Source organism: Gymnoscopelus microlampas, assembly GCF_963454915.1.
Source record: "Gymnoscopelus microlampas genome assembly, chromosome: 14".
NCBI classification, from domain to species: Eukaryota; Metazoa; Chordata; class Actinopteri; order Myctophiformes; family Myctophidae; genus Gymnoscopelus; species Gymnoscopelus microlampas.
The window spans coordinates 30,545,465-30,564,004 of NC_139951.1; the positions used below are offsets into that span (position 1 = coordinate 30,545,465).

An 18,540-nucleotide genomic window follows, 5' to 3' on the forward strand; every position below is an offset into this window, starting at 1 on the left:
GAGCTATTAGAGACAAAGTTGTTTTACAATACAGTTCATAGAAGGACTTAAATATGACCTTTTTATTATATAATATGGACTGCAGCCCAGTTGCTAACAAAATGTGTTAGCAACTGGGCTGCAGTCCATATTATAGCAGAAGTCGCTTATTAGAAGCAGAAGTTACTGGCATTTAATGCCAGCAACGTCTGCTTCTAATAAGTGACAGTGGTACAAGTGCTTTCTGGATGGTCCTAAAGTACTCCCAGTTCGTGGTAGACCAGATTATGTTTCTTAAAAACTCGAACAAACCCTTTAATTAGGTTTCTGAGAACCTTGGTGAGAAACAAAAGAGAAGGCAAGTTGGGAAACCTATTGGTGGAGAGCCACGATTTATGTGTGCAAGATGTGAATGGTGTGTGCTTCTGATGGCTGCCAGTGACACACAGTGACAGTGTGTGTGGTCGAGGGAGGAAGGGGGAAAAAAACGATGGATTGATGGATGGATAAGATGGCAGGCTGGCTCTTCACAATGGTGGAACAAACAGCGAGAGGTTTCCACACAACATGTTCCGACAGTCCCAACTCCTTCCTATTAATTATATTCAACAACAAAACTACAAGTTACCCACACTAGTGTATAGGCTCTCCTCCTCTGTGACATAGCTTAGCAACTCCGTCACCTACAGTACTAAAAAGCCCTCCCTACCTTGGGCCTTCCTTTCCCTACCCACCCGCCCCCCCCCCCCCCCCCTGCTATATCCAAAGTTTTGTACAAAGGTTTTAAAGTGAATAATTCCCTTTTTATTTTATAATCTGAAATGTTATGTTTTTATAAATATTATTTATTATACAATGTATATATCTGTATGACTGAACTAAGATTATATATTTGAAGAACAATGTTGAGTGTCTCATGCTTTTGCTTTGTTAAACACAGGTACTTTATTTGAAATCACTGCAGGCTTGTTTTTTGTTTGTTTTGTTTTTTGGAGGGGGCATCAGTTAAGCAGATCTATGAGACCTGCTCTTCGCAGACACATGTATACTATAGTTGTTGCACATAACACTTATGAGCTCCTTTCTTTAAACTGAAGTTATGGTGTTCCAAACTGTGATAGAAAAGTGCTCCTTGCATAATAAATAGAATCATGCCATACAACCTCATCAAAATGTCTCCATCATCCCTAGACGCAGAAGAGGTCACTTCCAAATGAGCTCTATATTTAAACCCAATTATATTGATGAATAGAGAAAATAGCTTATCTACAAGCTCACAAAAACAAAAACAGTCCTATAATTCCCAAAATAGGGATGCCAGGGGTTAATGTGGTTAACATTTGACATTAGCAACATATTAGTCTTAATAGGACAGATGCATACAGTCAAAGTGAAATTGCAGTAGTATTGAAGTAATCAGCCATTTTAAGGTCTTTACTTGTACAGCAGTTATATTTTAGAAGACATAATTGCCTGCATCTTGGAAATATTAAGCAGAACCCATGAGGTTAGTATTTTGTTCAAGATGATTATGGTGCATTATAGTTACCTCATGTATGACACACATGGGATATTCCCACTTCAATATCAGCTGGTGAGCACAACCATCAACAGATGTTGTTGTGGCGAATGCCCAGCATCCATACAGTGCACATCAGTTCTTTTCAAACGAGTGCCCAAGGCACGTCAATAGGCAAAATCTCAAGGCACACATGTGTTCCGATCAAAAATAACAGATATGAAAGTTGAGCTTGTGGATCTGCCATTTTGGAAAATTTGTGGAATAAATAAATAAATAAAATAAAGCAAACACATTTTAAATGTTTGCCTATAATGACATGCCGAGGTTGGAATTGGTTCAAATATATTTGGTTTATAGTGGTTAAAAGACATTTGTTAAGGTATTGAATTGGGGAACGATAATCCCAAGCCACACCGCTTGGGAACACCCACAGTATCAGACAGACAACACAGTAAACACTTTCAATCACTTTTTGTTGTCCACATTTACTGTAACAATACACTTGCAATTCTTTGAAGAAAATTGGTTCTTGCTACATCCATGTCTCTTTCATTTAGCAAATAGTTCCATGTACCAAAAAGTCAAATGGCTAGTGCAAATAATATACAGTACAACATACAGCTATTGGACAGAATTTACATTATCAGAAGTGATTTTTTTTTTTAATGAAGTGACACTCTTTTCCCTAATTTAGTCAATATGTCAATTCCAGATTCCTGTGTATTCCAGTCCCTTGTCACTGCTGAAAATAGTGTATCTAAATCAGCAACTTTCAGCACGTGACTGCCATACAACGAAGTATAACCCTGTCACAAGTAAGGATCCAAAAGTGGGTGACTTTAGAGTCAAATCAATTCAGATCCCTGTATAAAACCAGCAGAGAATGACAATGGTCTAGTCTAGTGTATAGCTCATACATTACAAATGAGTGCAATACACTGAATAAAGGCCTGTTATACATTCTTCTCCCACGGTGTACAGAGATTGCTCAACACAGAACTATTGTGAGGATTTGCCATGAAACCACAAAGTAAAAGGGATATGCTTACATTGAAAGATAAACCCATATCAAATCCCCTATAAGCTCATATTTACTATGATTAGGGTTGGCTTTAGATACAGGGAATTATTTATTGTTATGTTGCCTATACAGTATTTTTATGGCATGGCTCTTTAGGTCTAGGAGTCGGTCTATAAGTCTGAGTGTGTGAGTCTGGGCTAATTTTGCAAACCGCTGGACCGATCAGCGCCACATTTCTTGTGCACGCTACCAGCAGTAGGCCAAGGAAGTACCTCCACACATCCCCATATTGTGCATAATATGCATAATATGAAATTTAATATAATGATTTAAGTTAATTTCATAATGGAAGTGAATGGCAGTCAAATTGGGCTGAAACCATGGCCAAACATGGAGTCATACATCAATACAACACAGATGACGGATCATAGACTAGCGTGGCCATATGAAGTCTGAGATCGAAATGGAAGAAATTAAAATGAGCAGTATCAATATAGAACCGTTACTTATTAAGCAACATGAACACTTTTAACTACTAAACTTGTGTTTTTTTTTTACTATATCAGAATAATTCAGATCATTGGCAATCGCATAAAAGTGTTAAATTGACTTGTATTATAATATGTAAAACAAATGTGAGACTATTAATTATGAACAATTATCCATCATTCTTCAAAATACACAGTACAAAGTTTTCTTCTTTATTATTATAATCTTTTACAGTACAGTTTTCAACAGCATGCCAAGGCACAAAAGACAACTCCAGTCCAGATATCCTTCACAGAAACCAACAGTAATATTGTGTGAGGTGGATTCCCTTCTAACAAAAGAAAAATAGTGAACACTTATTTTAAATAAGTAGTAAATATACTACAATTTGCATTCTCATTAGTATTATTAATTTAGCAGTTAAGAAAATCTCACTGGCACAGCACACCTAGGTAATAAGACCAGCCGTGGGTGGATGTGTAAGAGTCTTGGAATGATTATTGAGACCAAGTGCACACAAATATCATCAAATATAACAGCATGCGTGCATGTTGTACTCCACTCTATTCTGCTTTTATACATTAAAAAAAAACACGGGGGAGTGCTCAGAACGGCACATGTACATTACAAACCTGCAAAAACATAAAAAATAAAATTCAATACACTGAGACCAGAAACGGTGCTTAGTTCTCTCAATTTACTGTATAGTACACATCATAAAAAAAGTACACATCTGGAGTGTTCATGTAACTTTGACAGTGTAAGAAAACAACCTGTACTGGTCCGTTTTTACACTCTCAGAGTTAAACTAACACTGCTGATGTTAGTGTGTCCAGTCCACATAGTGTTGTAGAAGTAGTATAGTTGGTCACAGACACATGCGGTACAGAGAGCAGACTCAGGGATGGGGGTAGGGTACATAAGAGAGATGGAATCTCTCTTTCCAGCCACTCACAGGCATCCGCACCTTGGCAACTGAGGTGAGAAGACAAGTCAAAGTGGGAAGAGACGGGAATGCGAAGGAGACGTGCGGCCGCCAGAAAGCACCTGTATAGCTGACCTCTTTCTAGGACAACGCCACGTGCTAGTTCTATAGCGCCATTCTCTCGGGTTTTGCTGAGCAAGACCGTTTTCTCTGTGAGGTGTCTTGGAAGTTTTCCGTCTTTCAAGAGACAGCGGGCAGTCTGTCCTCATGACTGTTATTTTTATGCGATTGCAGATAGTCAACTCATATGGGAGATAAGATAGTGCCTGCTTGCTGGTTGTCCAACATGTCCAATAGTGACCATCTTCTAAAATTATGAGTCCTTTGGTGGCTGAATTGTCCGATCCTGGAATGCACGGTTGTGGTTGCAGGCCGAGCATGTTAAAGTTGTGTTTGGGGGGTGGGTAGCCGGCAAGCCCCGAGGCTGCCTCTGCTTTACAATGCGGCTCCATCGTGGGTCTAGATCCCCAAAAGCTTATCAGAACCCAGCCTGAGGGAAACAACGAGAAAAAATATATACTGTACTGTATATAATGTACATATACAGTAGATTATCGTCCAAAACTTTTAATCTCTATCCAATTGAATCAGATTTGCATTTTGGGTAGTTCAAAACAAAAACAGGATTGGGATCACTTTGATATCCAATTGGATTAGATTAAGCTTTAATCTGGATTGTCAAAATCGTCAAAACAAAACAAGTTCTTTAGAAGTTTCGAACTACGTAGCCCTGGCATTAGTCACTGACCAAGCTTATCCAACAGAGGGCAGGCATAACAACCCAAGCCCATTAGGCAAGGGCTGGTCTCTCACGTCAGATAACTCTTCCACAATCTTCGATTGCTACAGAGAGTCCATAACTCCGCCTCGCAAAAGTTATGACAGAAAGCTACTATCTGTTTGTCATTTCCGTCTTTAAAATACATATTGTTTTTATTTCCATTTCTGCTAAGCAGAAAAGCTATATAGGCATTGAGTTATTTGGTTTGAAGGCTTCTATAGGACCTATTTACGAGACTGCAAAGGCGAAACGGAATTGGGGTTGAGGCGGGACATCTGCTTTATTTACGTATTTGTAGCTCTTCTGATGGACTGTTGTGTGAGATAGACTAGGCGAGGGCTGATGCAACCATGACCAAGGTTGGATAATGTGGGCAGCTCTACAGCTTGTAGATCTGATATTTCCAGTGCGAGACACAATGCGCAACCAAGTATAAATCAGGCATAACAGCTCCCCAGGTGTATAAATGGCAGCCACTGCTCCCAATAGTTAGGAGGATGGGTAAATGTAGAGGACGAATTCCACGTACTGTATGAGCAAATATGGACTATATCAAGCAAAAAACCCGAAACAACTTAAGTGGAAACAATTATTATTATATTAATTATTATTATTAGAAAATGACTAATAAAGTCACCCATTAGAACATTTTTTCCTCAACGTTTTAAAGGTTTGATAACAAAAAAAAATGTTTTTAACAATTGATAACAATTGTATATTATCAAAGTATTCTACAGCCCCCTTGGACTGGCACCACAGTACCCACTTTGAGAAACCCTGCATTAGAATACCACTTGAGTAACAGACTTCTGATATTACCTGTACCTAAGTAAATGATCTGATATTAAATGTACTTTATTGAAAGTCAAAGTAAATACTGTTTTATGACCATTAGCCTCAAATGAGAGGGTGAATTCCCTCATGGCAGACAAAGACAACATTCCAGCCCATAACTATTCCATTCACATATGCCCATGTACGTCATCAACAAGACATCAGCAGTTTCTGACAACATCAGGGATCTGATGCTTCTGCATATTTAATCACTTGGTCATAGTAGTGGATACCGCACTGGGTACTCTGAGAACTGGTACAACGGATACCCTGACAAAAAGTACAAGTTCTGAACTTGCATCGTCCTAGCCTGGTTCCATACCACAGACCCCACCCACTCTCTTGTGGACTTCCTCTTGGTCTGGAGTTGTAAATGTCAACCTAAGACTTCTTCGGTACAAAATGCGTTGTCCAATGAGAGGCGGAGGTGGGCGTGGGGATCCCTTAGGATTGGTTAAGGGAATTTCTAATCCCCTCCCCCTTGTAATCCCCGACACGGGAGCCAATTTCAGACTGAAGCTCCACGCAGCTTCAGTCTGATAATCAGGCTAGCATCGTCCCTGAGCAGGCCGATGACCGTTTATAACTTTGGTAACAGGTACCGCACTGGGAACTCTAACAACGGGGACAGCGAGTACTCTGACAACAGGTACAACGGATATTGCATAACCGGGTGGGGAATGCATTCTCAACTCGCATCGTTCTCGTCTTGCGTGGTCCCCGAGTAGCGGGAGTAGTTTACATAAATATGTGTAATTCTTGTTGTTATCTGCGCTGTTCCACATTGAAGCCAAGCACTTGAAGGCGAGTGGATTTAATAATGCATGGAGGTACGAGCTCCACCGACGACCATACATCAAGGAAAGTAGGGTACTTACCCTCCTTCAGTTGTCAACAAGCTTAGGAACTTGCTAACTCTATATTCAGCATCCATCTGAAAGACAAAAAGACATAGCAGTTGTTTTTATACAATAGAAACATGGGTGTTCACAGGAGAGAAACAGAGGAAGTAGAAATATCTGAGTAATTTGACGTTGTGGCGTTCCGGGTTCTCGGAGTTCACACATCAGTCTGAAGACACGGGGAGAGGGGGGAGGGGGGGAGTGCTTAAGGAGGAGGAGAAGGGAAGTGAAATTAATGGCAGCCTATGCAATAACTTATGTCGGGAATCGCCTGTGGCCGCTGGAGTTAAGACATGAGAGCAGTCAAGAACCGTCGGAATGAGAGGAAAAAAGATAAAACAAGGAGTGTGAAGAGAGAGAGAGGGAGGTGTTGTGTGTGTGTGTGTGTGTGTGTGTGTGTGTGTGTGTGTGTGTGTGTGTGTGTGTGTGTGTGTGTGTGTGTGTGTGTGTGTGTGTGTGTGTGTAGTCAGTGCTGAGCGGCTGGTGTGCAGCATGTCTCGGCAGACACTTGGTTCATACTTCTTGAGGCTGACGACAGGGGGGTGGGGGGGGGGGGGGGGCGTGGGTGATGAACACGGCTGCATTAGCGCATACCACAGCAATTACATATCATGCAGCCTCAACAAACAGGCCGTACACATCATCAACACGCCACAGTTACACAGCGCTGCGAGATTAACACCAGCCAGCCACCACCAGACCGAGACGCATGGCGCTCAGCTCTTTCTGCTGTGGCTGCATTTGTGCTGTCCCCTGTCATCAGTGAGTATTTCAAAGTTTACAGTCACAGCGATGGGAACCAAGGCATCTTTGGACGATCATATGTACATGTTTGACCCTGGGCCATTTGACCCAAGCCGTGAAAGTTGAAACCTGTTAACTGGTCAAAGGGGAATACCTTCTCATGAGCTCCCAAAGCTGAAGCCCAAACTTAATATAATCTGTGAATGATAAATCGCCGACCACAGTATCTCTAAACATATTTTTGGATCCGACCACGACCAAAACCCCAGCGATTAAGTGAGCAAAAACGGCCCAATCCGGTCAACTAGATATTGTTGTGTTTGGCCATGAATGTCAGGTTCTAAAACATATACTGTACATGCCATCTACAGTACACAGATTAATACATAAAGCGTCTCTGCAAAGATGCTGGAGAGCAGTAGCAGTCACACAGCTTTGATCCTGATTCTATCATAGCAACGGCTTTGCTTTACCTTTTGACACCAACCATATCTGTCTGCCATCATACCGTAGCAATCTTGAGGCAATTAAAGGGTGCGTTCGGAAATTACGCACCGGAGCACACTCGCCTATTAGTTTGTATTGGCCAGTGCGCTCAGTGCTGTATTTTCGAACGCGCCCAAAGTATATTGAGCTGAACTATAGTGTAAAAACATTAAAGGTCCATGGGAAGGCTGTTCTCATGAGTAACATCCCTGCTCTTTACAGCTTGGGGGTGGGGGAGCTGTGGCGATAATGGTTTTTCTGAGCTATGAATGTATTGGACCCTGATTCACTCCACAAATCATGGCCAAAGCCACACTGTTTTTCATTCGAGCTAATTGATGACAGTTTGTTGTGACTGAGTTAGAATCTGTTGACTGGCGAGAATGCTGGACCAGATGTCTAGAAAGAGGAAGGGCAGGCTGGCTGGTTGGCTGACTGTCAGACCTCAGATACTATAGTAGCTCGAATACATTTCATGGGTGTGTACGGATCTTTGTGAATGCAGTTTGTTTGGCTTCAGCACAATACATAAAAAACAAACAATCAGTTACACATGTTTAGCAAAACATATATTGAGATATATTTCAGCTCGGATATTGTATACTAAACGAAAACTCTCTGAAATGAATTCCATTTGACCTCAACTACTGTTTGTATATTGCAACCACTGGATGTTGTCAGAAAATTAACAGAGTTTGTTGAAAACACAGTCAAGTTCTTCTGCATACACAAGAGATCCGCTCTGATTGGTCACCTCTATTGTCGCCTAAACCAACGACCTCTCACAATCTCACAAACAAGATTACTTTGTATTCCTACTGCCAGGTTTTCCAGATGTTCTGAATAAGACCATGAATGTTGTGAACATTTCTTTATCTCAGCGATGTTGTTTGAATAACATAAGAACAACCTATGTGCAGGAAAACATTTTGAATATTTTTTTCTACACAGAAAGCAGGAAAGCTGGGAGGGAGACATAACAGTATATAAGAAGACTGCTACAGCATTCAATCCTAGGTCAAGTAAAGGCCACATATGGCTGCAGAGATAAGGGTCTTAACCCCTTACACCATGAACAAGCACTTGAATAGATTATTGTCCTTGGGCCTCACTTTGCTGCCAACTACTGGGTGCACAGCCTATCTACAACACCCAACAAGTTGGCTCGACTGTCACTTCACTACACAGCCAATTCTGGAATGTTAATTCAACTCTGACTGTGAACGAGTCCATATTTATACTCCCAGAGTTAAATTAACACTCCGGATATTACTGTGTAACACCATGTGTGTGTCTTTCGCTCTCTCTCTCTCTCTCTCTCTCTCTCTCTCTCTTTCTTTTACCTGTACAGCCATTTCAATGAGCATGAGAAGCTTCTTAATTCCAATCCAGAGCCCCTGGCCCTTGACAGCCTTGGCAATGCAGGCCCTCTCCTTCTCTTGGAAGCTGCCCAGCAGCTGTAGGGAGCAGAGACACACAAGAGACAAGAACATGTTAGCAAAATGTTAGTGAGAGCCAAATAATGCCTGGTTTATGCATGGTGTGTGGCTGCATAATCTGTGTGTGTGTGTGTGTGTGTGTGTGTGTGTGTGTGTGTGTGTGTGTGTGTGTGTGTGTGTGTGTGTGTGTGTGTGTGTGTGTGTGTGTGAGAGAGAGACTTTTCAGAAGGGGAGTGACACTCGTTTGGATCTGCGCGGTACACAGACACACAATCAATCCGCGAGTAAACGGCAGGCGATCTACACCCTGCATCAGCTGTGTCATCGTCCTGCGCTTCACGTAAAAACAAAGCTGACCCCAATACAGCTGGTGTAGCGGCCGGGGCGTATACGTGAAACTAGCACCAATGCGTCAGTTTATCAGGAGTGCGCCCGCTTGTCGATCCGCCTGTCAGATTTTTCACGCACCTACCTACCTATCCCAGTGTCCATGTGTATGTGACAGTGTGTGTGTGTGTGTGTGTGTGTGTGTGTGTGTGTGTGTGTGTGTGTGTGTGTGTCACCTCACCTCCAGGGCTTCTACCAGCTGCTCTCCTCTGGAGATGTTGGGAATGTGGATGGTGGTGCTGAAGGCATCCAGCATCTCCATCTCCTGCAGGACGTCCTTACGACTGGTGGTACCAATGATAAGCAGCTTACGACCCTGGAGGAAACATACACACACACACACACACACACACAGACAGGTTAAATATGTGATGACTCAACACTGTTGTGTTTTACCTGTGGCTGTGACTGGTCAAGTTGGAAAGTTGGAACCACGTGTCATTCAATACGGTTCCCTTCCCACCATTCACCAATGTACCATGTTGTATAAGTGCCTTTATTTAATGAACTCAGACTTCAGAATAACACAGACTGACAGCAACAGAGAGAGAGAGGGGGGGAGAGAGAGAGAGAGAGAGAAAGCGAGAGTGAGCGAGAGAGAGAGTTGAAACAGACAACAATGTGGAAGGAAAATTAGAATTATCTTGACACTGAATTTTAAGAGACACTGGGTGAGTTCTTGGAGCAACGGTTGCAGTCCTTACAGGAGAAGTTGCCAGAAGAGAAGAGAAGAGGCAGAGAAGAGGCAGAGAAGAGGCAGAGAGGAGTGAGGGGGATTATGGCGTCCGGCTGCCCCCCCATGGCGCGGGGGGTTGTGCTGCTGCATGCAGATGAGGTGCCACACAGGCGGTGGTGCTGCCAGGTCCCGGCTCTCTCACAGAGCCCATTCTCCTGCTGGTCCCCCTGGCCTCCCCCGGCCCCGGGCACCCTGCTGGGTCCAGCGCTTTACAACCTCAGAGGAGCACTGCAGCCAGGCATTCAACACCCCCCCCCCCCACCCCACACACACAGTACAACAACAGGCCCCGCGCCACTTCTCATGCACGTACAGCCATATAGTGGGCTATGCTCTCATTCACAAAACCCTGGTGACAACAGAACGGGGTTAAAAACAGACTCTCGCACACGCACGCACGCACGCACGCACGCACACACACACACACACACACACACACACACACACACACACACACACACACACACACACACACACACACACACACACACACACACACACACACACACACACACACACACACACACACACAGGAGAAATGGGTCTCTCCACCACCACCATTCAAGTCGGAGGACAACAGGCCTACACCAAAACACTCGCTAATAAGCGTACACTCACACACAGTCACACACACATGCCAGCCAGCAGCCAAAGAGCCCCTTACAGCTCCTGGGAATAGGCTGTGCTGTGGAGATCAGGGAGGTCTGCTGCCCTCTTTCTGCCTCCGCCTGAACAGCAACGTTACAGTGAGCACAGCAGACATGAAGGAGATATAAATGATCATCTGCTGGATTTACCTTTGGAGGAGGTTTCTTCAGCAGAACCAGCAGGGCTTGCAGGACCAGGTTGGAGAAACGAGGGCCGATCGGCACGTAGTCTGAAAATACAATACAAAGATGTTGGCACAGTACAGTCAGACTGTTTCCCCATCGGTGAATGATAATTCTAAATCCGTGATCAGCACTGCTTGCTTCCTTGTTGACATCTACATTGGGCCCGATTCACTAAGCTGTTTACGCCCATATTTTGAATGTAAAGGAATTTACGCAACTTCCCAACGTTAGTAGTCTGATTCATTAAAAAAAAAAGGTCAGTGAGTTTTGCAGGAGGGCCTTTTTCTCACATCTGCTCGGAGGCATGACTTATGGGACCAAAGCTTGCGTATGTCATTAGAATGCCTTATTCTTCATGCAAAATCAATTACAATAGTGCCAAACCTCAAATAAAATATTTATGTGCCCAACATTTGTCAACACATATAAAAAAGAAAGAAAAAAGATGTCAACGATCTATTGCTTGGAATGCGTATTATAGACATGACGCAAAGATTTTGATTTCTTTTTAGTTCAGCATTTAGAGCTGAATTATTAGCCGTTTTTGCAAGTGTGGCCACAGTTTCGCCTATTGGACTTTCATGCCAACTCCAATGTGCTATTAATTTATAGTATTGACCTTCACATGAACGCAGTCTTACCTTGATGAGGATACAGTATGGATGAAATCTAGCTGTGTCCATTACTCCATTTCCATTTATGATGTAGGAGTAGGACAGTGGAGAGTTCATCCAAAGGACAGATTCCCCTCAGTAATCAATAAAGCTCTGATAAACATTATCGGATGTTGACGGATTACATTTACCTCGGCAAAGGTGAGTGAGCAATTGTTCAGTAGAAAGGGCTTATATAATATCCATTCCAAGTTGTATTAGCCTTTGGTCGTGAGGTTAAACTTTGAAAACAAACTTCTTAATCTCATTACACGTGAGAGTTGGCTATTACATTATTAACGTTCACTTGCGCTGATCTACAAGTTGTCATGCGGTGTCCCGCCGTGTTGTAAGTTTGTAGATTATGTACTATCCATTTTGAAGCGTGATGACGTTTATGGTCTGACGTTGGAGTACCCGGTTGCCTTTTATGGTGTTAAATGGGGCCTGGATGATCTACACGGGAGCGTGCTTGTGACTGTCAGGCAAACATTTGTTACTCCCGCGATACACATAAATAAAGGCTGTACACAGCGTTTGGTGAGTCGCACGTGAGATTGCGCTTATCAAAAATACGCACCCCTTTAGTCACTTTATTTAGGCACTATTTACGAACAGCTTAGTGAATCAGGCACATTGAGTATTAAGTATTAAGTGCAAATGTTCTCGTTTCTATGCTTTACCCACAGGTGTTTTTAACTGACATGGATATGAAGCACCCTTAGTCGCAAAATAATATGATGTTAGTTTCTATAAAGATGGAGCCCTCTCCTCTCCATGGTCATATTCCCGCAGCTGCGTACCACAAAAAACAAGGGCCTTACCCAACAATCGCTCAATGTCATCCACCACAACACAGCTCAGCTGGGACTTATAGGCATCTTCAAATATCTGTCACGAACAGGAGACATAAATACAGGTCAGGGACAGAGAAAAACATTGGGGAATGTGCGTGTGTGGTAAGCATTCATCTGCATGATCATAAACTACTAAAACCATTGTTCTGTCATTAAAGTGAGAGTCACTTAAATAGCAGTTTGGGAATTTGGTCTTTAAACAGGCTTCCTGCTAAATTGACCCACTCCGAATGTCCATACATGGGTTTTCTTAGACTTCATTTTTCTTGAACAAACTGAAATATTTTGGGTGTTCAATAGAACGTAGGCCAACAAAGGCAGAGCAACTGTCAATCTACAGCTGAATACTTTGCTGTCCCTTCAATAAATGTCACAATATGTGAAATAACAATCGGGACGAAACAATTCTTCCATAAGCCAAATGCAACGTCACACAAAAAATGAAGAGACCATTTGCTAAGCTCCGCCACCCTATGTTAGAAAACTGCCTTGATTTTGACAGCTTGCCCATTGACTTACATTGGAATATCAAGGATTTTCCGCATAAAATAATATATTTTTGGAGCCAGAGGTAAATCAATATATACAGTATGCATGCCATTACTATTTCAACAAACCAAATACAGGCAAATGTTTATCAGTTTATCAGGGATCTACCGCAGTAGTTCACCCAAAAAAAATATTATTTTCTATCAATTACATACCCCATGAAGCCTTGAATTCATGGAGATTTTTTTTGTCGCATTCCTGAGCTAATAATTTGATGACGAGCGGAGTATCCTACTAACCAGCCATCCGGTCATCAAATTATTAGCTCAGGAATGTGAAAAAAGAATCTCCATGAATTCAAGGCTTCATGGGGTGTGTAATTAATAAAAAATAAGTACTTTTTTGTATGAACTACTCCTTTAAGACTGCAAATAGTTGCAGCTAATAAATAGACAAACAAATTAATAGCTACTTTAAAAGGGATAGTTCACCCCCAAAATGACTTTTGCTCTATCGATTAGTCACCCCATGGAGACTTGAATTCATGGATAATAATAATTTGATGACCGGCAGCAGTTCCGGTAGGAGACACAAAGAGTGTCCTTTGTGTCTCCTACCGGAACCGCTGCCCAACCGTCTGCTGGTCATCAAATTAATGGCTTAGGAATGCAACAAAAACAAAAAAATCTCCATGGGGTGACTAATCAATTTTTGGGTGAACTATCCCTTTAACAAGTGGTACATTGCTCCAACACTCCTTTTGGAAGTCACAGACTGCATCACAAATATACATCTGTACCAAAAATATAAACAGCTGAAACTACACAATAAAGAGTGATAGTAAATCCTCAGTGTTATACATCATAAGGGTACATTTTACAGCCTCATTTCAATTAAGAGAGGATTTTACAATGTGGGTAAATAAATGTGAGGATTGGAGGTGCACGTTTTAACCACAGAAACGTCAGCAGGCGCCTGGGCATCACCTTTTTGATGGCCTGACATTTGGCGATCTCTGAGTGTCCTATCATCTTGTCTGGAGAGCAGATCTTGATGAAAGGGAACTCCGAGTCTTCAGAGATCTTGGCGGCCAGGGCCGTCTTCCCACTGTTAGGAGGACCTAGTAGAAATACAAGGGACACATGTAATTCCACAATGGTCAAATTGATGACTGTAATCGCTGAAAGTGATTTTTGTGATAGGGTTTATGGAATATGAAGAAATGGTTGAATAGCAGCTGTACCTAATTATAATCATCAATTAGTTGAGGTTCTATTTACAGCACCCCATGTTTTTTTGCTCGTTTAGGTGTCGGATGTTGGACATTTTATTTGTATTTATTGATTTGACTTTTCTGCATGTAAATGTTTTGACTATTTTCAGCATTTTTCAATGGCATCCTAACATTGTTATGTCCTCACAGGTATAGCAATACAAACATTTGTGTGTGTGTGTGTGTGTGTGTGTGTGTGTGTGTGTGTGTGTGTGTGTGTGTGTGTGTGTGTGTGTGTGTGTGTGTGTGTGTGTGTGTGTGTGTGTGCGTGTGTGTCCTACCCTCCAGCAGTACTGAGACAAGTGGTGTGCGGTCGCTGTTCTTAGTCTGCTGCACCAGCAGCACTCCGTCGTCCAGCACTGCAGACACTGGGTCTCCCCATCGGATGATTCCGTTCATGATGTAACTGGCATAATCCTCCTGGTTCGTACCGAATGCCTGGAGCAATAAAAAAAAGTATCACTCGGACCCCAATCTGCACTGTAAAATCCTCATTTAACCGAGAGTGCATATTTGTATGGTTGGCAACCGTACAATTCGAACCAAATGGACCTTTACGTTCCAATTGTACGGTCAACCGTACCAATGTACACTCTAAGAGTTACTGACCCAAAAGGGTACATTTGGACCCCTTTTGGTCTTCTGACCTGGCGTTGAGAAACAGTGAATTAGATAAAGGCCCAAAAGGTATTGAATGTTTTTAATTATTAAAAGAAATTTTCAACCCTAGTGGGGAATAAATTAATGTTTTGGTAAGCCACTTAATTGACGAATTGAATACAATTCACGTGCACATCCAACACTTACAATTCACACACACACACACACACACACACACACACACACACACACACACACACACACACACACACACACACACACACACACACACACACACACACACACACACACACACACACACACACACAGAGAACTTACAGGTTTGATGTCGTTGTTCAGTGAAGCCAGGAAGTCGTTTCTATCCACTTGCAGCTTCTCTGCCTTCTCCATGTCCACCTCCACTGTGGTAGTTGCCTACAAAACACACAGAATGGTATAAAATGAGCTACTGAAGACATTGCTGTAGACCGGGCCTCTTCAACTGGCAGCTAAGGAGGCGAGATAGTTGTACCTGTGGACGTAATTACAGCTAGCCTACAGTTAGCGTTAACTATTCATGATCGTCTCATCTCCTTTAATAAGAAAACTACTAGACTAAAAACTTACCGAAGGGGGAGTGAGACCTGTCCTTCTAATGGATTTTGATTGACTGGCAATGTTTCTATCATTCATAAAATCAGCGTATTCATTGTGCAGAACGTAAAACAGTTACTATTCAGCATTGTAGCTCTTTGGCAGATCTAGTTAGATACAACCTTTTGCCCCACACTAAAATCGTATGTGATGTGGGCGTTCCTGTCCATCTACGTGTGGAGCTATCCTGAATCAACATACACATGTAAATTGAGCTTTTCATATATTAACTCAATAAAAACTCTTGTTGCTCACTAACTGACATCACTCACAGTCTCTTCATCAGTGCCTTCAGATTGCATTGACATCTTACGAGCAGAGTCAGATTTATTTGTCACATCACAGGTTTACAGGTGTAAATTAGTCTATGAAATAGACTCACGTATTGCCATTTGCAATGGTAGGCCAATCTTTTTCACGTTTTATATTTTTTTAATATTTAACTTAAATTTAATAATGGAAGTCAATAGAGCTTGGATCGGGCTGAAACCTTGCTCAAATAGGGAGTCATATGTCACAGATATGTCATAAACAGGCCACATGAAGTGTGAGATCCACATGAAAGCCACACTGTTATTAGACGTCTTGTTTTACTTCTATCTATAAAATATAGGCTGTTGAAAATGACTGGCCCATCTACATTTTCTGGTTTTAAAATCCGGCCCAACTGAATGAGTAATAGTCCGTCAGTAGATGAACTCTTTGAACTCCTACTCCATTCAACAGAATGTCAATGTGACAGAAAGGACCAGAGGAGAGAGAAGGAACGCTCTGTAAAGCCTGTGTCTGTCACATGTCAACACCCTCTAATATGGTCCCTTCGCTTGCGTGTAGGAGTGTGTGTAGGAGTGTGTGTATGAGTGTGTGTGTGTGTGTGTGTGTGTGTGTGTGTGTGTGTGTGTGTGTGTGTGTGTGTGTGTGTGTGTGTGTGTGTGTGTGTGTGTGTGTGGTCAGAAGAACGCTTAAGAAATGACCACCTCCCCACTGCCTGTGGATTTTAACCTGCACACCTGATAAATCACTTAAATGGACACACACACGCACCTGGGCTCTCTATCATAGACGGATGCGCACCCCAGAGGCAAAAACAAAGGGGAATGGGTTCCCAGATTGGTTAAAATGCACTCTATACAGTTTTGTGTATAACAGGAGGGGGAGCCTCAACCTGAAGTCATCAAGTGTTAAACTAAATTCTGAAAAATGGATTTTGCTGTGTACAGTTGCTCCTGGCAGGTGGATCAATGTGAATCTTTCATTTTAGAGTCTGACCTTGATGTGTCTGTTCATGGCCGTGGACTGGGCAGCCCTGACCAGGCCCTCCAGCTCAGCGCCGCTGTAGTTCTTGGTCTCCGTGGCCAGCTCCTCGATGTTCACGTCGCCCGCCAGCAGGTTGTGCGTGCGCATCTTGGTTGTGTGGATGTTGAGGATCTGGAGGCGACCCTTCTCGTCTGGCAGGCCTGGGAGGAAGTGTTAAAGGAAAGTGCGTTACAATGTTTGTGTCAAAGTGGTGGTGGTGGTGGTGTTGTTTTCTTTGCACAAGATGACCTAGAAGGAGTTCTAGGGAGGGAAGAGGAAATTATAATCATTTCAAACTGACGTAAGACACATATTTCTTGAATTTGTCTCATAGTCAACGAGCATCACAATAACATGAAACATTTTCATTGCTGTGTCTTTGAATTGTATCAATCTGACTGCGATATAACAATGTATTTAAGGGATCCCTTTCACTCTGCCTAGACATGCCACATTTTGCATTTGGACCCTGCAACATGTCCCTCTATACCATCACGTCCCTCAGCTTCTTACCTATCTCCATCTTCACCTCCAATCGACCAGGTCTCAGTAGCGCCTCGTCTATCAGGTCAGGTCTGTTAGTCATTCCTGATGGACACAAGGAGAATGATAGAGGGATGGAGAGAGGAGAGGAAAGTGAAAAGATAAATCATCAGGTATGATAGCTGCTTTCCCCAAACTCAGATACTACTGACTCCAATATTTTCTACATTCATTTTCAAATGGTTAAATTGAACACTACACACACACACACACACACACACACACACATTATACAGTATGTATAATTACCAATGACCAGGATGTTGTTGAGCTGCTCCACTCCATCTATCTTGGAGAGTAGCTGGTTGACCACAGTGTCATGGACCCCCGTACTGCCGGCCATACTGCCACGCTGCTTGCAGATGGCGTCAATCTCATCAAAGATGATGATGTGAAGGCCGCTGTTGGAGCCCAGCTAAGGCACACAAGAAAATGATGGAAATCAACAAAAGACATAACAATTAAGACTTTTCTTTTGTAACCCTGGTTCTCTAATAATATGAGTGAGGTGTCTCACTATGGGAAACGCTCCCTATATTATCCTCAGAAGCACTATATCACGCGTTATGACACATGGGTGCCCCGCTCACCCACTTATTATATAAGGCCCTGGTGTACGATATCTCGTCATTCAAAATAAGCACACCTCTTCTGTGCTTCACGCCACTTACAGTCATAAAGGGTCCTGGTTGATGGGGCCCTTGCACACTGAATAGCGGCAATCACATTGTGGGGAAGCCCCACTACATTCAGATTAGACCTCTCACAGGCCAATCCCACCGAGCCAGGCATTCCGGATGAAAATGAAACATCTCCCTGCGTGCCTGAGAGACCCAGTCTTGGCATAGCGGGAGAGGCCACGGCTGTCCGTGAACAGAAGAAGGGTAATTATTTCCGCCATTTAAAACCTGCTTCTCCACATTGGGGATATCAGTATTAGTGACAACCCCACCAGTGTGGGAGCAATCAGGGCCAATGGGAAGAATGCGTACATCACCCCCAAATTCTCAACCAAACGGGGGCGTTTTTACTCTTAT

At 42.7% G+C, this 18,540-nt stretch overlaps 1 protein-coding gene across 1 annotated transcript in view; it reads right to left on the bottom strand.

The window, feature by feature from the left end:
• Nucleotides 1–3,190: 3,190 nt before the first annotated feature.
• LOC311059913 (vesicle-fusing ATPase-like) overlaps nt 3,191–18,540 on the bottom strand; it is a 30,172-nt gene continuing 14,822 nt past the window's right edge. Inside the window, exons 10-21 of the mRNA XM_084078030.1 lie at nt 17,753–17,918; nt 17,474–17,548; nt 16,934–17,121; nt 15,350–15,445; nt 14,692–14,848; nt 14,124–14,257; nt 12,616–12,682; nt 11,103–11,182; nt 9,751–9,885; nt 9,087–9,200; nt 6,490–6,545; nt 3,191–4,486 (exon numbers count right to left, since the gene is read on the bottom strand). Of these exons, the coding sequence (XP_083934156.1) occupies nt 4,456–4,486; nt 6,490–6,545; nt 9,087–9,200; nt 9,751–9,885; nt 11,103–11,182; nt 12,616–12,682; nt 14,124–14,257; nt 14,692–14,848; nt 15,350–15,445; nt 16,934–17,121; nt 17,474–17,548; nt 17,753–17,918 (1,299 nt within the window). The 3' untranslated portion in view covers nt 3,191–4,455. The remainder of the gene's footprint in view (nt 4,487–6,489; nt 6,546–9,086; nt 9,201–9,750; nt 9,886–11,102; nt 11,183–12,615; nt 12,683–14,123; nt 14,258–14,691; nt 14,849–15,349; nt 15,446–16,933; nt 17,122–17,473; nt 17,549–17,752; nt 17,919–18,540) is intronic.